This window comes from Adiantum capillus-veneris, chromosome 29 (assembly GCF_014529385.1).
Source record: "Adiantum capillus-veneris isolate H3 chromosome 29, ASM1452938v2, whole genome shotgun sequence".
Lineage (NCBI taxonomy): Eukaryota > Viridiplantae > Streptophyta > Polypodiopsida > Polypodiales > Pteridaceae > Adiantum > Adiantum capillus-veneris.
Genome location: NC_140959.1, coordinates 22,366,170 through 22,389,677, shown reverse-complemented (window position 1 = coordinate 22,389,677; position 23,508 = coordinate 22,366,170). Strand labels below are relative to the sequence as shown.

Sequence of the window (23,508 nt, the reverse complement as noted above, 5' to 3'; positions counted from 1 at the left end):
TGCGGAAGCGTGACACACACACAGAGAGAGAGAGAGAGAGAGAGAGAGAGAGAGAGAGAGACAAAGAACACAAATGCTAGCAAATGGGGAAGAGGGAGCGATCAGCCCCCAAGAGACGCGTACAATTGTACGTCAGACGATAATGAAAATGTGTACCCCGCTGGTCCCATGTATATGAGTGCCCAAGGTGTAAGGTGCAACGGAATGAATGTTGTATTTTCTCAAGACAATGCTGCCATTTTCAGCATGGAAAACATCTGCAATTCCAGCGTTTTTCAGCCTATGACATCGACCTAAACCGCAGCCAGAAAGTGCAGAACCTTCAGCGGTTTTCATCTTCACATGAGCCCCGACAAAACCAGTCCATTTCAGCCATAAAAACAGCAGTGAAGCATTCATTTTCAGCCTCCCCAAAGTGGTGCAGACTCTCAGGCAATACCCCTTTGTGGATAGCAGATAGAAGAGCATCGAATTCAGCCCTAAAGTCTTCATCGTCGTCATTGACATAGTCCCCGTTTGCATCAGCCCATGCATCATCATTGTACACCTTTGTGCAATCAAAAGTAGACCACTCTCGCCGACGAGAGTGGGGACTTCGGAGGAGGGTTTTACAAACTCTCGGGTGTTGTATCTCTCTTCTCTCTTCCTCTCAGTCTGATACACTTGCACGCACAATATCCACTCACTTTGTTCGTGATCATAGCACTCTCCATAAAGACGGAAGGCTCTCTCCTTCCCTAAGAACTAAAAGGAACCTTGAGCAAATATAGATCACTAAGCGTTAGTAATCACTGTCCAAGCTGTGTTTGCATTGCTGAATTTGCTGAAGTAAAACGCTGAGGTTTGCAGATGGCTAGCGATCCTAAAAACGCTAAGGCTGAGAGTGGTTGTCACGGGAAAAACGCCAGGAACTGGGAGTTGATGGCGATGGCTGTGGGAGATGGTAACGCCAGGCAAGAAGGAAGCTAGGTGATCCCAAAACGCTAGGGCATGAAGGGGGCGGCCTCACCAAGTGGCTTGACGAGGTTCTTGCTGAGAGAGGGAGGGAGCACCTGTTGCTTGGGGAAGCCTGTTGTGCTCTTTGCTCATCTGCCAAATTGTGCTAACTTGGGTTTGCTTATATATTAACTTACCCAATTTGCCCTACTAAGTACCCAACAAAAGTCACTTAATAAATAAGTGAAAAATGTTAAAAATAGGGAAAAATGGGATAAAGTCACTTGAAAAATCCCCAAACTGACTCTGATGGAATCTAATGGAAATGCTTATGCTTATGCAATGTGCAACCAGAGGATATGCATCTACACTCAGTGACTGGGCATGCACGGTCTACGAATAGACTCACAAAAGTGCCAGATCACTGCTAATCTATACTTGACTGAACTGACTGAACCCTGCTGTGGTGTAGGCTGTCCACGGACACATAGGGTTGGGATGTGTCACGTGACACAAGGTGGGCGACCAACTCAAGTGGGCGGCCGGCCCCAAACTCGGGCGATCGGACAAGGTACAATCTAGACTATGGGTGGCCAGTCCGGAGACACTAGCCGTACAAGGAAGTGCCCTAGACCTATGTGAAGCAGCAGAGTGTTGTAAATATAACACCCCCTCTCAGCACCGGATGCTGAACAAACCGCGTGAAGCCGAAGATGTGAGGCAAATGATGAAGATGTCTACTACAATGTCCACCGAAGGACAATACTCCGGTGAACTCCGCGAGTATAGTAGCAGTCTGGGGTGTCCCGACCGCCAAGAGATCTCCATGGTAAAGTGCAGTCACGAGCAGTGTAGCAAACTACTGTACTCGTCGATACAGGGTGAAGATACTGCATGAAGGTCTCGAACTGAGTGTGAAAACAACTCCTTGTCGTAAAAGAAGTGCCGATAGACTTGCAAGTGTCCTTTCAATAGGATCTGTGGTGTTTGTAGTCAAACCGTCTTTAGAAAATGGAGAAGCCCAGGAACCGTCATGAAAATGACCAGAAGCTTGTCGATGCATGATCTAGTGTGGCCAAGTGGCTAAGCTGTGTAAAACTCGAGGAAGGCCAAATGTAAAACTCCAGGAAGGCCAAATTTTTCCCATTGAGTCTTCTGATCAGATATGTAAGACTTCAATAAATCCAGATCAACTGAATTTGCAATCTCAGATTGCCCATCTGTCTGCGGGTGGAATGATGACAAGAACTGCAACCGTGTGCCAATGTTCTCCCAAATAGCCCTCCAAAACTTCGTGAATCGGGGATTCCTGTCGGAGACTATTGTCTCAGGCATGCCATGTAGTCGAAAAATCTGTGCAATGAACAGTCTCGCTAAATGATCTGGCTTGACTGTTTTCTTCACTCGAATGAAGTGAGATTGCTTGTTAAATCTGACGATCACAGTTCAAATGCCGTCATGCCCACTCTGTGTCTTCTGGAGATCAAAAATGAAATCCATTGCAATACTGTCCCAGGGGCAGGTGGGAATGGGTAAAGGCTGTCAAACTTGACCTTCTGGCATACTAATGTCACAAGACGGACACCACGTGCCCGTCTGTCAAACTTGACCTTCTGGCAGGTGGGAATGGCTTATGTCTGTCAAACTTGACCTTCTGGCATACTAATGTCACAAGACGGACACCACGTGCCGATAGAAAAGAACAAACTGAACAGACTTTTAGCACTTCAATAACAACTGAATTGAGAGAGAAAGAGAGAGAGAGAGACGACACGCGACACAGAGTGGCGGAATTCCACCCCAGAGAGTATTGGCCCCAAACCTTGGTGCCCCTTTCGGTATTTCTTTATATTGCATCAACACAGTACAAGCCGGTACTCCAGACTCTGCACCTTGTCCAGGAAGCATACCAGAGAATGAGCCCTAACCTCATATTTAAAGGCCCTAGGCCCCAAAAGCAGTTTACAGTAAAAAGCCTTCAAACTCAAAAGCTTTTGGTCCCAAAAGCAATGCCAAAAAGCTACCGGCGTAATTTATGGAAATCCATACAGCCTACCACGTCATCAACCAACGCAAAACGCGAAAATCCGTACAACCTGCCACGTCATCAGCCAGCGTAATTTTCGAAATCTGCCACATCATTAGTAGCTACGCAATTTCTTTTGTGTGTGTGTGTGTGGGGAAGGGGGGGGGGGGTCCCGCTTTATTTCCTTTATGTCACTTGGGGCCCCATCGGACGGCGTCCCCATAAGTTGGTAGGACTTCTTCTGTTACTTGTTCTTCTTAGGGTTTAGGCCCCTCGACCGACATCTGCAAGTTGGCTCCCTTCTTCAGGGCTTTGACACGTCAGCAGTTTGTGACATCCCCCCTTCTTGAAAGAGAGTAATCGTCCGCGATTACAGCATATCTGCAAAACAACTCAAGTTAGTTCAAAAATTTCCGAGGGTCATTCCGAGGGACAAACAATCAGTTTGCTCTTTTTGTTAAGAAGTTAGCTTCTCCTTTCGGTTCTTTTGATCAAGGAGTTGGCTTCTCCTTTCGTCCAGATCGGAACTCTTGATATTTTGGCGTAGTAAAATTAGCCATCACACCCAGACCGCACTGATCGTCCTCGGGTGTCTTGATGCACTAAAATTACATACCCAGGCAATCTCATCCAATTAGGAATAATTAGTGGTTGGCACATCACAATGCAACACAAATGCTCACATATGCATGTTACAAGGCATAGAAACATAAAGCCGCCGATGAACACTCCCCCCGCAAATAACCATCCAGGTCCGGGCCATGAGCTGTTTAACAACTCCCTCATCACTCCTCCCGCAAATAACCTAAAAAGGTCCGAGCCATGAGATATAAAGGCCTTTTACAACCAAACGCCCCCCAGACCGCAGCTTGCGTCGTTTGGAGGTGCTGAGAGTAACCACCACTCAGACTTCTTAATACCCGCATAACCATCCAAGTCCGGGCCATGAATAAAAACAACCCTTTTCAATCATTCAATACTCCCCCCGCAAATAACCACAAGGGTCCGGGCAATGAGTATGAACAAGCATTCTCGAACATCATTTCTCACCCTCCACTCGGAAATAAAATCACCAATCATTGAAACCAGTATTAAAACTAGAGTCAAACATTTCAAATCGGCACCAAGACAGGTTCAAAACAAATACCATCCATTTCAAACAAAGTTTCAAGCAATACTTTCTCAAACAAAGTTCAAAAGTATCTACTATAAAACAACTAGAGAGTTCATTCAGGGTTTTGTTCGGACAACCGAACTTTGAGGACGACTTGCTTGCCCTTCTGCATCACGGTGATGGTTCTTCCAAGCCTGGAGAGTCGCATCATTCTTGTCATGCCATGGCATGCCTAATAGAACGTCACAATTGCCCAACTTCATGATGTGGAAATCAGCTTTTCCATGATAATCTTGAATAGTCACTGGAAGAGCACCAATGAGCAGTACCACTTTCCAAGTTTGCCTCGTGGCTAGCTCAACTTCAATTTCTCCACCCTCTGCATCATAATCAAAGTGTATCTGCCTTAAGAATCCTGGATGGATGAAGTTTTCTGTAGCTCCGGGGTCAAAGAAAATAAGGGCTTTGAAGCCATCGACTTTGCCATATGCTCAAGACAATTCATTTGTACTTTCAAGGCGTATGCCATAGATGTAAAGTACTAATCCAATAGCCGGTGTAGCTCATTTGGTTGGAGATGGTCCTGGGTTTCTGTCGACCGTCGACGCGGACGTCAGCTCCGCGGGTCAGTCAATGCGTTGGGGATAACCAAAATAGTTATGTCCTGTTTAAAAGCATTCAAAACATCCGCCTTCTTGTAGTAAGGTGTCTCGTTGTTGAGGTGTCAAACGAGGCCTTTGTGGTTGACTTTCACGAGACTCGAGAATTTGTTCTTTGTCGGTGAGAGTTGTGGTTAGTGGCCGGAGATTCTTCTGTGGTGAACTCTAGCTTTCCCTTCATCAGTTTGTAGCCGACTGCGGCATGGTCCATAAGTTCTTGCATGGTGGAGACTTGCTTGGATAGACAATATTCTTGCAATTGTGATGGTAGTCCAATGTTGTATCGCTCGCATTGGGCCTCCAAGGGAACAAATCTAAAGGAGGACACCGGAAGGTACACGTCGAGAAACCTTTGGTTATATTCGTCCATGGTTTCGATGGCAAGCATTTTCAAGTTGCCTCCCTCTACCAAAATCCGGACTTCAAACTCATGTAACTACGTGCAAAAACTGTCTTGAAAGCTTGCCAGGTCCTTGGAGCATGCGGTTGTGTCGCGATTGAACTCCACCATTGCATAGCATTATCTTTAAGAAATCTTGCTGCTCGAGAAATCTTGGATTCTTCTGTATAGTTCCCTAAAGCATAGATGTTGTCGAATTGTTGTAGGAACTGCAATGCTTTCTTGCGATCTTTCACCCCGGAAAAAGTGAAAAATTTGACTGTCGTGCCGCCATCTTTGAAATCTTTGCCAACCATTATAGCCTGGTGGCGGTGGTGGTGGTGGAGGTGGTGGCAATGGCGGTGGCAAAGGCGGTTGCACTGGATCAGGGTCAGATGGTTGCACCATATTCCTGAAAACTCCCCGGATCGGAACAGACGGTTGAGAAGGTTGCTGGTTGGAAGCTCTCGTACTTTCTGATGCCGGAGGAGGAGGTACCACCTGGGGCATCAGAGGGGGTAACATGTAGTTCAAAAAACTTTGCAGCATTGGAAGATTCTGTTGAGGATGCCGCGAAAGAACGTCGTGAAGTTCGTTGAGCAGAAACTGCAAATATTCTGTTGAATCCATGAATTCCAAGTCTTGGGTTCTTTATGGCTTATGCCCTATAAGACAGAGCGATGAAGACGGGAGCGTGCGGGTGGGAGTGGCCAATGAGTCCGGGGTCGGAGGTCGAAGATACCTCAAATAAAATTCCAATAGCTCTGTGTGCTCTTTGGTAGGACCGGTATGCTTTCAAAAAAGCACACGCCTCATGCTCTAATACCACTGTCACAAGACGGGCACCACGTGCCGATAGAAAAGAACAGACTCAACAGACTTTTAGCACTTTAATAACAACTGAATTGAGAGAAAGAGAGAGAGAGAGAAAGAGAGAGACGACAAGCAACACAGAGTGGCGGAATTCCACCCCAGAGAGTATTGGCCCCAAACCTTGGCGCCCCTTCAGTATTTCTTTATACTGCATCAACACGGTACAAGCCGGTACTCCAGACTCTGCACCTTCTCCAGGAAGCATACCAGAGAATGAGCCCTAACCTCATATTTAAACGCCCTAGGCCCCAAAAGCAGTTTACACTAAAAAGCCTTCAAACTCAAAAGCTTCTGGTTCCAAAAGCAATGCCAAAAAGCTGTCAACGTAATTTACAAAAATCCGTACAACCTGCCACGTCATCAGCCAATGCAAAACGTGGAAACCCTTACAGCTTGCCACATCATCAGCCAGTGTAATTTTCGGAAATCTGCCACGTCATCAACAGCTACGCAATTTCTTGTGTGTGTGGGTCCCGCTTTATTTCCTTTATGTCACTTGGGGCCCCATCGGACGGGGTCCCCATAAGTTGGTAGGACTTCTTCTTCTGTTACTTGTTCTTCTGTAACTTGTTCTTCTTAGGATTTAAGCCCCTCGACCGACATCTACAAGTTGGCTCCCTTCTTTAGGGCTTTGACACGTCAGCAGTTTGTGACAACTAAACAACGGCGAACATATTCGTCCACATCTTTCTTGAGTCTCGGCCAAAAGAAGTAACGCTCCACACCTTTCAAGGTGACGTCGATGCCGCGGTGACCCATAAAAGGTGGACAATGGCACTCAGTCAAAACCTTTTCCCTCAACGGCTGTGTGACGCACAACATCGTTTTCTTCATCAAGTAGCCATCCCATATGGAATATCCCGCTACTACCTCCCCATTCTGTATTCAAGTGAATACATCAGAAAAATCCGGATATGTGGCACACTGATCAACCATGTCCTCGAAGCTTCTATGATGAATTGCGGAAATATCCAAGACTAGGGGCTTCCGAGACAATGCATCTGCCACCAACTTTTTCTGTCCCTGAACATGGATAATTTGGAAGTGAAACGGTGACAAGATGTTAGCCCACCGCATCTACTTTTCCGAAAGCTGTTTCTGTGACAAGAAGTAGCATAAACTCTAATGATCAGTAAAGACCTTGAAATTGGCTCCGAGTAGATAGTGTATCTCCGGCAAGAAAAATTCACTCTTTTTGGCATTGATAACTAATTTGTGATCACGCAATGCTTTGAAAGACCTGTAGCAAATGGTGTCTATGTTCTGCTTCATCCTTGTAAAAGACTATAATGTCATCAAAGAAAGTTCCGACAAAAGATCAATACTCTCGGAAAATCCTATCCATTATTCGGTTGAAAGTCGCCGGAGCATTGGTAAGGCCAAAAGGCATCACCAAAAATTCATACAAACCGAAACTTGTCCGAAAGACTGTCTTGTAGACATCTCCTAGAGCGATTTTGATATGATGATATCTGCTTTTCAAATCAATCCTGCTAAAGCAAGAGGATCCGTGAAGTCGGTCAAGAATATCATCAATCCTTGGAATTGGAAATCTGTTTTTGATAATGATTTTATTGAGAGCTCTGTAATCAATGCACATTCTCCAAGATCCGTCTTCCTCAACACCGGAGAGCAGTAGAGTGAACTACTCGGCTGGATAAGACCCTTTCAAGAAGGTTTTTCACTTGGTTCATGATCTCTTCATTCTAGGCTCGGCTAACACAATAAGGTGGCCGGTTCGATGGTGTGCTTCTAGGAATCAGATCAACGAGATGGGGGTACCTCACCTAGCAGGCCCTCAGAGAAACAATCAGTATGTGTGTGAAGCAAATCTTGGCGTTCTTTGTCAAGTTCAGACATGTTCGTCCTGTGTTCATCATTCAACTCTTTCAATTAGATCAAGTAAACAAAAAGACTGGATTTCATTAATATGGAAATGGCCAAAGCCGATACAATAGGGACGGACTCGCCCTTCAGTTTTACATCAAGTACAATTTTTCGGCCCTTTTCATTCGTCAAGGTTGCTTTCTTTGCCCGATAGTCGACCACGGCGTTGTTCTTATGGTACCAAGGGACTCCTAGGAGGACGTCATAGCCTTCCAAAGGTATGATGTAGAAGTCCTCGTGCCCTAAATACCCCTGACAGTGCAAACGAAGTTTGCCAATGACAGGCGTAATGGCTATGTCCCGTCCGGGCACCGCTAGAACTGCTTCTGCTGGTGGTCCCATCCTGTCGGGTGTAGTCTCGAACCGCGCCGCCAATTCAGGTGAAATGAAGTTGGTCTTGGCTCCTCCATCGAAAAAGATAAGGGCTTTCTTGATCTTTCACTTTGCCCCAAGCTCAGCAAAGATCTGTACTTTCATCTATCTGGCTTGGGTCACTACCCATGAAATCTGGTAGCATTCTTGCTTTTATCTTGCCTTTTCTGCCACGTTCCTCTGCTGCTCTCAAACTCTCTAGCCTGTCTTCTGTCGATCCTTGCGGTGCCTTTTTGGGGCACTTTGCGGAGATGTGCCCTTGTTCCCCGCAACCAAAACATTTCCCCTCTTTGAGATAGTTAGCCCTTTCTCGAAGAGTCAGTCGGGGTCGTGTATCCTTCCTTTCTTGGGAACTCTTTTTCTTTCTACTTTCATTGTCAGAGGTCTGTCTGGTTCTCTGAGTCAAGATCTCACCAATGGAGTAAGTGAATAGAATTCGACTTTTGTTCAAGACAGTAGTCTTGGATCTCTGTAAAGAGTCTGCAGCAAAACCGCTCAATCTATTCCTTAAAGGTAACCTTCTTAAATGAAGAGGTTGGTAGAAAAGAGTCCCAAAACCTCTCGCAATAAGCGTCCAAAGAATCTCCCTTGGTCATCCGAAGATGGTTCCAAGCTATCAGAAACTGGGCGGAATCTGAGTTCCTTTGCCTTTTTCTCGCCTTTTCCAAAGCTTTGCTTTTGCTTCGCTTTTTGCCTTTTCTGTCCTCCTCGCTCGAGTCAAAAGACTTAGTAGAACTGTGAGAAGAAGAGGAAGAAGAAGAACTGGGTAAACCTTCAATGCGTACACGCTTCTTCTGCTTTCTTGCAAATGCAAAAGAAGATTCACGGCCCAAATAACCAGGGTAGTCAGTCCCCTTCTTGCGCTTTTTCAATTGCTTTTTGGATTGATTTTTCGCGTCCAAAAGCTGACTGATTTGAGTCTGAACCACCTCTTGAAGTTCATGTTTTGTAAACATCCTCGGAGAAGGAGGTTTCTTGATTGCTAGTTTGATTGGCGGTTCGGTGGCTTTCTACCACTGCGTGTGCACTTCAGTGATTGATTGCTGAGACAAAAATTTTGCAAACTGAGGGTCTTTTGCAAATTTAATCATCTGCTTTGTGCACTCGTCAACCTGCTGTCGATGCTACATCTCTTGAAGTTCATACTGAGTAGGCCAAGGTGGCCCGTACTCTTCATTTGTTAATTCGTTTAAATCTTCTATGTGGTCTCCTCCCGCATCAGCGGATGCAGAAGAAGTCGACTTATTCTTTTCAGAATCCATAAGTGTCACGAGATAAGGGATCGGATTTCTCCGTAGAAGAGAAATCGGTTGTACTCTGATACCACTGTAACAAACTTGGACACCCCAAGTCAAGTTCTGCCGCGACACAGCAGAATAAAAGAGTCGACACATCCGGACATAGTTCCATGCAAAGAGATATTCCGTATTTATTTTTATATTAATCTTTGAGCAGAATACAATTGAGACCGTGGGTGCTCCCTCTTAGACTCTGCGTCAAGATGCTCTGAGAAGTGAGCCCCTAAGGCCACTTATATACATTACAAAGGGTTGCTAAAAGCAGAGCCCCAAAAGCTTCAAATTCAATAGCAATAAGTTCCAAAGCTGCTAGTGCTAAAAGCGGAATTCCGTACTGCTGTTCGTAAAGCGCGGAGCGTCCGAACAATCACCGTAAAAAGCGGGGAATCCGTACGCTCCTGCCACGTCAGCAAAGTCACCGCGTATCGCGGACATCCGTACAGCCACGTCAGCCTGTCGGCACATTTTTCGAGCGTCCGTATTGGCTGCCACATCAGCATGCTATGTGTGTATGTCCAGGTGGCTCTGCCACGTCACCAGTTTGTGACAGCAAGGCCGTGTGTCGTAGCCAAGTATGAAGAAGGAAAGCCAGACTGAGCAATTTGCGCTCTGAAGATCCTCTGAGAAGAGCCTCACCATCTGTCTGCGCCGTCTTGCCTATATCTCCTATATTCAATCCTCCGGTGTCAACCAAAACAGAATCCACGTCACCAAACTGCATCTCGGTGTGGCTCTCAATGTGAATGAGCTGGGAGTGGCCTACTGCCCCGATCGGGGGATAAGTCTGTTGTAAGGTTATCGAGGGTGAGTGTAAGCAACTCTATAGGTAGCAATCCAAATGATCAGGAGTATAGAAGAGCAACTGCACTACCATCCAAGCCAGGCTCCGGGTGACTTCGGATGTAGTCGCTAATGATGACTGATCTCCCGCATCTCGCGGGTAAAACTCTCTAAGACGGTCCAAAGCATTGAAGTCCCACTCCAGTCTGTAGATCCAAGCAATGAACCTGTCCAAGAAGAAATCCAAGATCGTCTCCCTAAGTCCATGTAGATGCTCCTGTGTAAGCAAGTGATCTGACGTGTCGAGGTCAAGTGGTAAGTGTCTGTCCACCCAAGATGGTGATGTCTTCTCTGGGAGAGTACTTCCTCATAGCAAGGGAGTAGGAGCAGAGGAAGGTATGAGCCTCTGCAGGAGAAAAGCGCATTGAGGAACTAGAGCCAGATCAGCCCGAGGGTTTCGCACCTTGAGTTTGGGAGTAATTCCACGGATTTGAGAGCGGTAGACTCTCGAGTTGTGATCCGGAAGTTGAGATTCCCAAGAAAGGACTTCGTGTCTGGGAAAGCAGAGTTATTCTGCAGGAAGAGGACTCTGGGAACAAAGTCGAAAAAAAGTTGCAAGGATGCCATGCCTTGAGTCTGGAAGGTGAGATCCAGAGGCAAGTGTAACAAACTGCTGACGTGTCAAAGCCTAAAGAATGGAGCCAACTTACATATGTAGCCGAGGGGCCTAAACCTTAAGAAGAACAAGAAACAAAAGAAGTCCTACCAACTTATGGGGACCCCGTTCGATGGGGCCCCAAGTGACAAAGGATTAAAATAAAGCAGGACCCGCACACACCCAAAAACTGATGACGTGGCAGATTTTCGAAAATCACGTTGGCTGATGACGTGGCATGTTGTACGGATTTTCGCGTTTTGCGTTGGCTGATGACGTGGCAGCTGTACGGATTTTTCGTGATTTACGCTGGCAGCTTTTTGGCCTTGCTTTTGCACCAGATGCTTTGAGTTAAAAGGCTTTTCATGAAAAACTGCTTTTCAGGCCAAGGGCCTTTAAATATGAGGTTAGGGCTCATTCTCTCGCATGCTTCCTAGAGAAGGTGCAGAGTCTGGAGTAACGGCTTGTACTTTGATTATGCAATATAAAGAAATACCGAAAGGGGCGCCAAGGTTTGGGGCCAATACTCTCTGGGGTGGAATTTCGCTCTCTCTCTCTTTCAATTCAGTTGTTATTAAAGTGCCAAAAGTCTGTTCAGTCTGTTCTTTTCTATTGGCACGTGGTGCCCGCCTTGTGACAGTGGTATCAGAGCATTAGGCGTGTACTTTTCTGAAAGCATACCGGTCCTACAAAAGAGCACACAGAGCTATTGGAATTTTATTTGAGGTATCTTCATGCTTCAACCCGGACTTATTAACCACTCCCACCCTTACTTCATCGCGCATCGGGCGCGCTCCCGTCTTCACCGCTCATGTCTTACAGGGCATAAGCCAATTAAGATCACTTGCAAGAGAAGGATCCAGATTTGTTTCAAGTCACTGTTGTTCTCAGAAGCAGTGCCATGCAGATGTTGATATCTACAGCTACCAAGCAGCATACTCCAAGTACTTAGCAAGCTTTCAACAAAAAAAATTGTCCAAAGTTATATGGTTTCTGACATCTTCCTTCGGAGTGCAACTTCTGGTAGAGTGGGGTATCCTGAAATGCTTGCATGGAAACCCTAGCAGATTATATCGTGAAATTTCTCGACATCTCTCAGTAGATGTCTCTTCTCAAGTTGATAACCTTGGAAGTTCAGTGTGATTGCTATCTCTTGGGACTACCATCGCCACCAAAGAAACACTGTCTGTCCAAGAGCTGATAGACCATGCTGTGCTCGGCTACGACCTCATGGAAGGAACCTAACCCTAATTTTTGGTGCAGGTTTCAAGATGGAAAGTCAGTCGACTTTTCGAGCTCGATTGATATCGAGATTGCTTTTTAAGTTTGAGTTTTGTTTGATCTTGTTTGGTGATCCTGTTTGGAATTTGTTTGAAATGAATAGTATCTGTTTTGAACCTGTTTTGGTGCCGATTTGAATTGTTTGACTCTGGTTTGATACTGGTTTCAATGATTGGTGATTTTACTCCCGAGTGGAGAAGTGAGAAATACTGTTTTGGTATTGTTTGAACCTCGGAACGGCGCAGGCCGATGCCTGGGGAGCGTTTCGTTGTATGTTTAAAAACCTCGGAACGACGTAGGCCGATGCCTGGGGAGCGTTTCGTTGTATGCTAGAAAACCTCCGAACGACATAGGCCGATGCCTGGGGAGCGTTTGGTTGTATGCTTGAACCTCCAAGCGACACAGACTGCGGTCTAGGGAGCGTTTGGTTGTACAGTCCTCTGAGCTCATGGCCCGGACCTTTTTAGGTTATTTGCGGGGGGAGTGACAAGGTAGTCGTTGAGTAGCTTCATACCGCAGACCGTTCGTCTCGGGGGAGTGCTCAGCGGCGTTGTTTGTTGTGTCTTGTAACATGCATATGTAAGCATTTGTGTTGCATTGTGATGTGCCAATTACTAAATATTCCTAATTGGATGAGATTGCCTGGGTATGTAATTTCAATGCATCAAGACACCCGTGGAAGATGAGTACGGTCTGGGTGTGATGGCTAATTTTACTACGCCAGAATATCAAGATTTCCAATCTGGACGAAAGGAGAAGCTAACTCCTTGATCAAAAGAGCAAAAAGGAGAAGCTAACTCCTTGATCAAAAGAGCAGAAAGGAGAAGCTAACTCCTTGATCCGAAGAGCAGAAAGGAGAAGCTAGCTTCTTGATCAAAACAGCCGAAAGGAGAAGCTAACTCCTTGATCAAAAGAGCAGAAAGGAGAAGCTAACTCCTTAATAAAAAGAGCAAACATGATTGTCCCTCGGAATGTCCCTCGAAAATTTTTGAGCTAACTTGAGTTGTTGTGCAGATATGCTGTAATCGAGGACGATTACTCTCTTTCAAGAAGGGGAGATGTAACAAACTGTTAACGTGTCGACCTACTGAAGAACGGAGCTACCGGCCGAGGGACCTAAACGCTAAGAAGAACAAGTAACAGAAGAAGTGTCACAAAGTGATGATGTGGTTGCCCGAGAGCAGAAACCCTAACCCTAATTTTTGCTAATTCTGGAAACCCTAACCCTAAAACCTGCAAACCCTAATTCTAGAAACCCTAACCCTAAAATTGCAGAAACCCTAACCCTAGCCCGAAGGGCAGCGGGGAGATTTCCGAAAATTGCCCTTGCTGATGACGTGGCAGGCTGTAGGGATTTTCGTGATTTACGCTGGCAGCTTTTTGGCCTTGCTTTTGCACCAGATGCTTTTGAGTTAAAAGGCTTTTCATGAAAAACTGCTTTTCAGGCCAAGGGCCTTTAAATATGAGGTTAGGGCTCATTCTCTGGCATGCTTCCTGGAGAAGGTGCAGAGTCTGGAGTATCGGCTTGTACTTGATGATGCAATATAAAGAAATACCGAAAGGGACGCCAAGGTTTGGGGCCAATACTCTCGGGTGGAATTTCACTCTCTCTCTCTCTCTCTCTCTCTCTCTCTCTCTCTCTCTCTCTCTCAGTTCAGTTGATATTGAAGTGCTAAAAGTCTGTTCAGTCTGTTCTTTTCTATTGGCACGTGGTGCCCGCCTTGTGACAACAAGAACCTTGGTTCTCTAGGATTCGGAGTAAGGAACAGAAGTTCCTTGGAATAGGGTTCTACCCTAGGAATAGGAAGCTCAAGCTTCCAGGAACCATCGAGTCTTGTTCTAAAGCGAACGTGGTAATACGTTCGGTTCAAGTGCTTGTATAGACTTCTCCCCAGTGATAAAGATATTTTTAAGGGGGGGGGAGGGGGGGGGGGGGAGACCAGCCCATCTTCTGTCCCAGTAGCGTGTTGATCTTCTTACTCTCCATCTCTCTCGCTCTCTCTACTTCTCTCTATATCCTCTGGCTTCAATATTAAGTGATAAGTTCTATTTATTCGAGTATATTTTATATTGTTAAGCGCTCCTGTTTGTGACACAAGCTCCGACAAACTCCCCCAAATCGGAGCCCCCCCTCACTAGGAGAAAGAGGGTACAGGGAGGATCGAATAACTGGAGTCAACCCCTTCTACAAGGCTTCTCAAAACACCACCAATTTTGTTGCCCCCCACAACCCTGCAAGTGCCTTGCGTTACAACTCGCTACGGAAACAACAGTCTCACTAGGGCCTAATCTACAACTTCTCAAAACGTTGCCATAGCAGGTCTAGAGAGGGTGACAGCATCTCAAAATGCTTAAGAGTAATACTCACCGTTGTCTGAGCACTCTGTTCTTCGAGTCTTGAAACGTTGCCGTAGCGGGCCTAGAGAGGGTGACAGCATCTCCAAATGCTTAAGAGTAATACTCACCGTTGTCTGAGCACTCTATCCTTCGAGTCTTGAAACGTTGCTGCAGGTGCTTCCTGTTTTGGCCTCAAGAACCCTGCGTCTCAGAACGTAGTGAGAAACACTATCCTCGGCTCTGCTAGCATTTCCAAAACATTGTCTAAACTCGACCTCAAAGGGCCCAAAAGCATTTCAATATGCTAGAGAAAGAGATTGTCGAAAACGTAGCCACCGCCCACCACCGAAAATGCTCATGCTGATCCTCTTCACCTCTTGAGGAGCCAATTGCTCCATAAAGTCAACGATGCAAAAGTATCTAATAGAGTTACGGAAGTTATGGACGAGAGAGAATGCTCTAAATTAACCAACTTGGCAATGAAAAGATAATTATACAATGGGGGCAAGGTAGCTCTTCTATACCTACTTGGGGTCTTTAAGAAACCCCCCTTAGGAAAGTGCCCTACCCAGAATCATGTCAAGTAAAAAAATACCTAAATGACAAATAATTAATGGGACCACATTGGGCATTCACTTGAGATGCATAAGCTACAAATAGAGTTAAGTGCATATTTATCAGTATCTCAAAAGGACCCCCTATGTTAGTTTTGTAGCTATTGCCCCAGACAGAGAAGCATTACTTAGATTCTAAGACATATCCACTATGACTTTCAATGTGCTTTGGGTGATCTTGAGAGAGACATAAATCATATTTGCTGGGCGATTCTTAAAATGTTTCCTACTTGAGGTATGCAAACTCAAAAAGACACTCTTTATACACAACGTACCAGCTATCGGATTTCTTTACCAAGACCATTGAAGAAAATTCAAAAAGAGAGGTTGTCACGTGCACATCTAACCCTATGTGTACGTGGACAAGCTACTTCAAGACATGGGTTCAGCTCAGTTCAATCAGTCTAGAATAGGAAGTGATCTGGCACTTTTGTGAGTCTGTTCGCAGACCGTGCATGTCCAGACACTTAGAATAGATGCATATCCTCTGGTTGAACATAGCATGACCATCAGATTTCCATCAGAACCCATCAGGAGCATTTTTACAGTGCATAGACATATTTTCCCTATTTTTGATATTTTTCACTTATTATTTTTAAGTGACTTTTGTTGGGAACTGAGTAGGGCAAATTAGCAATGCAAGTATATAAGAGAACCTAGCGCTAGCACTTTCTGGAAGAAGAGGCAACAGGAGCACCTTTGCTCAATAGGCACCTTCTCAGCAGAACCCCCCAAGACCAACCTAGCGTTTTCATCCACAGCAGAAGCCAACGTTTTGCACTGCAGTAGCCTAGCAACAACAAAAGACAAATCAGCCCTAGCGTTTTGCATTTGCAGGACAACCTGGCAGCAGAAGACAGCAGATTTCCACAGAAGACGATTTTCAGCCCTAGCGTTTTTGCATCAGCATAGCAATTCAGCGTTTTGCAGATCTTCACGACAGAATCAACAAGAAGACCAGCGTTTTCAGTTTTCAGCATAGACCCACAATACATGAAGTCCCGAACCTCGCGAATCTCACCTTCCCACAACAGATCCTCGCCGCACGGTCAGATCCCGCGAAGTTTGCAGTTTCAGCCCGGAAAAAGCAAATTTCAGCATCTGCGTTTTCAGCGCGTCGTCGTTGCATCGTCGCCATCCACATCGTCACTGACATAGAGTCAAAATTCAGCAGATAAAGATTTGCAAATTTCAGCCATTAGCGTTTTCAGATTTCAGCCCGTCTCGTCGTCGACATCGCCGGCAAGTCCAAGCATTGTAGAGATTTGTGCAATCAATAGTAGACCGCTCTCGCCATAGAGAGTGGGGCCTTCGGAGGAGCATTCTGGTGTCGTATTCTTCTCTCTCTATCACTTAGTCTCATGCACCTTCATTCAAAGTGTATCCATTTTGTTTGTGATCATTTGCACTCTCTCACTAAAGGAACGGAAGGCTCTCCCTTCCGTAAGTAAAAGGAACCCTTGAGCACAATTCGGAGCACTCATCTTGAGCAAAGTTCAACATTCACTTCCGTTGCACCTTACATTGGTATCAGAGCTTTGGCAGTGTTCTGCATCATTGAAGGAAAGAACCACAAGAACCACATAAATTTTTTTTGCTTCTTGTTGTCGCACGTAACCCAGGATTTCTTGGGCGTGTCGATTCCTGATCGTGTTTTTGAAGAGTGACAGGAATCCCAAGAAAGAAGGGCTTGTCCAGCCTCCCCTTGTGCCTCTTTTCACTTATTGAGAGCGGACCGTGCACTTAGCGGCTGGCCAATCGACGTGAGGTGGGAAAAAGCAACCTTGGTGTGAGCGCAAGGCCGCCAACAGGTGTCCCCGCGGAAAAGAGCAGAACTCGGGTGAAGAGAAGATCCTTCTCTAACACAGATTGCAAGCGAAAGAAGAACCTCAAGACCCTCAAGAACTTCACGAATGCAAGAACCTCAAGAACCCCAAGAACCCCAAGAAACCAAGACCCACAAGAACCCAAGTTCCTCGTGAACTTAAGAACCCAAGACTTCAATGGATGGTCATCACTCCAAGCGGAATGGATACTTCGCTTGGAGGTGGTGAGCATGGGAGTGGCGAAGAAGAGTTTTCCTCACCACGAGGTTTTTCCAACCCTTCCCCATCTCTGACAAGGATTGCACTAACTCCTATGGAGGCTTTCGACAAGATGATGATGGACAGGGAGTTAGAACGCAAAGCAAGAAAAGCAGAAAGAATGGCAACCATAGATCGTGAATCCGCAGAAAGAAGGGCGGCCATAGATCGTGAATACGAAGAAAGAATGGTAGCCATAGAGCGTGAGCACGAGCAAGCACGCTTGGAAGCCAAAGCAAGAGAAGCAGAACTTGATCGTGAGAACAAAGCAAGAAAAGAAATAAACGACCGACACATGAAAGAGATGTTGCGACTCTTTTCTGAAGTGCAGGCACAGATGCAAGAGATTCGGGAAAAGGAGACTCTCTCAGTCTCTTCTTCTCCAAAGCAAGACACACAAGATTTGCATGATGATGATAAGCATGATGATTTGAATGACAATGATAAGCATGATGATTTGAATGATAATGACAAGCATGATGATTTGCATGAAGATGATGTCATTCTTCACAAGGATGATGTGTTAGTTAATACTTTTTCTAGTGAAGCTAACCTCATTGTAGATTCGATCAATCACGAAGAACCGATCTTGGCTCTTAGTCGAGGTCCAAAGAACCCCCACAGAAAGATTCGATAGATCCCGAAGAACCGATCTTGGCTCTCAACCCTAGGTCCCAAGAACCCTCACAGAAAGTATTATGTGTTTGAGTGATTAGTCAGTACGCATTGTTCAAGTGTTTCATTCGTGATCGTTTCCTGTATTTTAGTCAGCGTCTTTATGTGATCCCTTTCCGAAGGCATGCCATATTGTACGATGCGCACGATTCACTCATGAATGAGCACGGATGTATGCGGATTACTCATGAAAAGATGAAATATTTGCATTCAAGGAATTCACATTCCATGTCTCTTCCTTGGCATGACACAGTATCTGAAAGAGCACAAGAAGGATTGAGCATCAAGCATCGGCATTTCCATTGTAATTTGCCACAGTTGATTGATTTAGATCAAAAAGTCAAGATTCGACCCCATTGTTTGCGTGTGTTTGATGAACGGTTTGGCACTCTGTCACTTTGTTCATCTGCATTGCATGCACAGTTTTTTCGAATGAATAGAATTTTTCCAGTCACTTTACATGGAATGGGTATGTTCATGTTTTTGTGTTGGAAGTGGTTTCAGGAATTTTCAGCCTCGGAGATTCTTGAAGAAGGTAGACGCATGATTACAGACGAAGTTGAAGCATTGAAAGAGCCACAGAGGACTTTTGTCGCTTTCGGCACGGCCCGAAGAAGCAAGCGTTGCAGACCTTTATGAAGTTCAAGTATCGCATGATCCACGCATCAGAGTGGGCCGGCGAAGAGTCCTTTCCAGGATTCAGACGTTGTTGGCGATCTCCCTCGACGCCATACAGTTCGGTACCAGTACCTCACTTTGAAAAGGAGGGGATGTCACGTGCACATCTAATCCTATGTGTACGTGGACAAGCTACTTCAAGACATGGGTTCGGTTCAGTTCAATCAGTCTAGAATAGGAAGTGATCTGGCACTTTTGTAAGTCTGTTCGCAGACCGTGCATGTCCAGACACTTAGAATAGATGCATATCCTCTGGTTGCACACAACATGACCATCAGATTTCCATCAGAACCCACCAGGAGCATTTTTACAGTGCATAGACCTATTTTCCCTATTTTTGATATTTTTCACTTATTATTTTTAAGTGACTTTTGTTGGGAACTGAGTAGGGCAATGCAAGTATATAAGAAAACCTAGCGCTAGCACTTTCTGGAAGAAGAGGCAACAGGAGCACCTTTGCTCAACAGGCACCATCTCAATAGAACCCCCCAAGACAAACCTAGCGTTTTTGCCAAGCAGAGACCTAGCGTTTTCATCCACAGCAGAAGCCAACGTTTTTGCACTGCAATAGCTTGGCGACAGCAGAAGACAAATCAGCCCTAGCGTTTTTGTATCACATAGCAATTCAGCGTTTTGCAAATCTTCCAACAGAATCAACAAGAAGACCAGCGTTTTCAGTTTTCAGCAAAGGCCCACAATAGAAGAAGTCCCGAACCCGCGAATCTCACCTTCCCGCAGCAGATCCTCGCCGCACGGTCAGATCCCGCGAAGTTTGCAGTTTCAGCCCGGAAACGCAAATTTTAGCATCTGCGTTTTCAACGCGTTGTCGTTGCATCGTCGCCATCGACATCGTCACCAACATAGAGTCAAAATTCAGCAGATAAAGATTTGTAGATTTCAGCCATTAGCGTTTTCAGATTTCAGTCCGTTTCGTCGTCGACATCGTCGGCAAGTCCAAGCATTGTAGAGATTTGAGCAATCAATAGTAGACCGCTCTCGCCATAGAGAGTGGGGCCTTCGAAGGAGGGTTTGACAACATTCTGGTGTCGTATTCTTCTCTCTCTATCTCTCACTCTCATGCACCTTCATTCAAAGTGTCTATCCATTTTGTTTGTGATCATTTGCACTCTCTCACTAAAGGAACGGAAGGCTCTCCCTTCCGTAAGTAAAAGGATGTTAGGTGCAGCGGAATGAATGTTGTATTTTTCTCAAGATTAGTGATCTTTATTGCTCAAGGTTCCTTTTAGTTCTTAGGGAAGGAGAGAGCCTTCCGTCTTGTGGAGAGTGCTATGATCACGAACAAAGCGAGTGGATATTGTGCGTGCAAGTGAATGAGACTAAGAGAAGGAGAGAGAAGAGATATGACACCCGAGAGGTTGTAAAACCCTCCTCCGAAGGCCCCACTCTCGTCGGCGAGAGTGGTCTAACTCTGATTGCACAAAGGTGTACAATGCGTATGCAATGGACTAAGCAACTTGGACTATGCCGATGGCGACGACGGTGATGACGACAACGACTTGATGGCTGAAATCTATGATCTTCTAATCGCTGAATTCGGGGACTGTTTTGGTGGCTGAAAATGACTGTTTTGGCTGCATTTTCTTGAGCTAAAGTTGGGGAGACTTCTGCAACCGACTGGGGGCTGATCTGCTACAGTGTCAATAGGCTGAAATCGCTGTGTATCTGCTGTAGATGAAGGCTGAAAACAAAGCGTTGCAGAGAGCAAAAACACTAGCAAAACGCTAGGGCTGATCTGGGCAAAAACGCTAGCAAAGTTGGATATGTTGGCGACAATGAGAACCTGCAGTCACTAGGGTGCTAATGTTGATGGCGAAGGCCTGCTGTGGAAGGAAATGCCAGGGATGGGGTGAAGATGCAAAAACGCCAGGGATGTGATGAAGATGCAAAAACGCTAGATGGTTTGAGGGGGTACTGCTGAGAAGTTGCCTTTTGAGCGGGAAGCTCTTGCTGCCTCTTCTGCCAGAAAGTGCTAACTTGGGTTTGCTTATATATTAACTTAGCAAAATTGCCCTACCTACTTTTGTTGGAAAGTCACTTAAAAATAATAAGTGAAAATAACCAAAAATAGGAAAATAGGCTAAATGCACTGGAAAATTTCCCTAACTGATGCTAATGGATTCTAATGGGAATTCCGATGATCATGCTGTGTGCAACCGGAGGATATGCATCTATGCTAAGTGACTGGGCATGCACGGTCTACGAATAGACTCACAAAAGTGCCAGATCACTGCTAAATCTAGACTGACGGACTGATTGAACCTTGCTATGGTGTAGCTTGTCCACGGACACATAGGGTTGGGATGTGTCACGTGACAAAGGAACCCTTGAGCACAGTTTGGAGCACTCATCTTGAGCAAAGTTCAACATTCACTTCCGCTGCACCTTACAGAGGTTGCACTCAATAGAGGATGCGACATCCACGATTGTTGTAGAACTTAGTCACTCCATAATCTTGAGACCTCGACAATCTACTCAAAGGCACCAAAAGCACAAGAGGATGCACGACATTGCTACTAAACATCAGAAAGTATGATAATCATGTGATCTTCTAGGTTATTTTGTCCTCTTGCAAAGGATAAATAGTTCATTGCATTTCATTTCACCCACGCATTGTGCATCAAGTGCATGAACCATGCAATAATAAAACTTCCTCCATGCTAAAGCATGTGCAAAGACGAGGACAAGATGTTCACCGTAAGCAGACTGAGAAGGAAAAACATTTTTCCCGGTCATCTTGGGTTTTGCAAACACATGAGATTTTCCAAGAAAGGTGTAGGCATCACTCTGAATACCGCTCAAAGAATAGAACCTGAGCATTTCTCGAGCACTTGAGAGAGGGAAGCTGCTCTTGTGAGTCAAAAGTGTATCAGACAAGATAATCTTTTTTAAATACTCTGGCTCTTCATTGCAGTAGGCAAATGTAAGAGACACTTGCACTTATTCTGCTTCCGGAAGAGGAAAAACAATGGTAGCTCTATCAGTGAAGCGTTCCCACTACTATTATGGGAAGATTACCAAAAAACCACAAATTTAGAAAATTTTAGTGTAAAAACCTTCAAACATGGTCAATTTACCTCCATTTTTTTTATATGTATATCTCCTAATCATCTTTATGTATATCACATAATGGCTCTACAAAAAATAAAGTGCCTGGAATGTACTGGTAGAGAAAACCACCAAGGACGTGCCGAAGACTAAATGAATGCAAGAGAAAAGACACACGACCTTTCTTATGTAGGTGGGAAGAAGACTTTTGACTTTCTATAGTCTCAACATTTCATTTCTGATACCATTCGAAATCTTTCTAAGGTCAATTCTTCAATGCTTTATCTAATTCATGTATCCTTTATCTTCGAATATCCCTCTCATGCACAAAATTATTATTTTCCCCAAACTGTGGGGACCTAACCATCTTGTCTGATATGTTCATAAGTGCATTTGCCCCTACATGTCACACACTATATCATTGAGCTCGCCAAATATGCATCCCACCATCCCAACTTTAAATTAAACATAGGAGTCGACCCACCATGAATACCTTTCCCGTCCTCCAAGATCTTCACAATGGGCTGCCATACTGAGCCATCAAGGAGGCAGCTCTCGTATTGAGGATTGTCTCAAAATGCCATATGCACCATGATGGAAATTCTCAGCCTCCTTGAAACTCTCCGCACTACTTTCAAACGTAATAGGAAAGAACAAAAAGAGTTTACCACTTTGTGCTGCTTCTGAAGAAACGGGCTCTCTCGCTTGCTGCAAAGGAGGTAAAGCTCGCGTTAAGCGTAGAAGTTTTTCCTTCCGCTTCCGCCCCTGCAACAAGTCTTCGCCAAACAGGAATGGCCTTGAACGATACCCGTCACTCATAGCACATTCTGCAAGAGCATGAGAAGCTCTTGAAATCATGACGTCTGTATGTAGCACACGCAGCGAACCTCTCAAATGGCTCTCTCTCTCTCTCTCTCTCTCTCGTCATTTCCCTCTTTACGAGCACGTCTTGAGTTCAACTCTCGTCGGATAGATCTTTGAGGTCTCTTTCCTACGACGTTAAAATTCTCTTCTTCTTCTTGTTCTCTCTTTTTTTTTTTGAGCTTCTTCTTCTTCTTCTTCTTCTTCCTCTCTCTCTCTCTCTCTCTATGTGTGTGTGTGTGTGTGATGTAGCACGCGCAATGAACGTCAAATGGAGACACTCCTTCTTTCTCTCTCTGTGTGGTAGATTGGTTATGCCATTTCCCTCTTGAATAACAGGTCTTGAGTTCAAAATCTCGTCGGGTTGATCTTTGAGGTCTCCTAGAATAGTTTCCTACGACGTTAAAATTCTCTCCCTCTCTCTCTCTCTCTCTCTCTCTCTCTCTTTGACACTCTATGTACCAGCTAAGTCAGAAACGTGCCTCTTGCCACAAATTTAAACATGTTCCCCCAATCATTTGAGACAACAAGAAGTTAAGTGCCGCTACAAAAAGATAGAGGAAAATATGACATATAAATATATAAAAATTGTTTCCTGCGACGTTAAAATTCTCTTCTTCTTCTTCTTCTTCTTCTTCTTCTCTCTCTCTCTCTCTCTCTCTCTCTCTCTCTCTCTCTCTCTCTCTCTCTCTCTCTCGCTCGCCTGCTCCCTTATCAGAAGGTCGGCCATGTTCTCAAGAAGGGTTTTGCCCTTATCAGAACGCATGCGCCCCTACTGCTCCCGCTCGCCTACTGCTCCCCTGTTGCTCGTTGCTCCTACTTCCCTGCTGCTGCTCTCTCTCTCTCTCTCTCTCTCTCTCTCTCTCTCTCTCTCTCTCTCTCTCTCTCTCTCTCTCTCTCTCTCTCTCCCGCTCGTCTGCTCCCCTATTGCTT

The 23,508-nt window shown here is 45.2% G+C and overlaps 1 protein-coding gene across 1 annotated transcript in view; it reads right to left on the bottom strand.

The window, feature by feature from the left end:
- The window catches only part of LOC147418886 (cystathionine beta-lyase, chloroplastic-like), a 45,657-nt gene extending 23,030 nt beyond the window's left edge, over positions 1-22,627 (bottom strand). The window contains exon 1 of the mRNA XM_086506355.1: positions 22,383-22,627. Within this exon, the coding sequence (XP_086362481.1) occupies positions 22,383-22,572 (190 nt within the window). The 5' untranslated portion in view covers positions 22,573-22,627. The remainder of the gene's footprint in view (positions 1-22,382) is intronic.
- Positions 22,628-23,508: the final 881 nt, after the last annotated feature.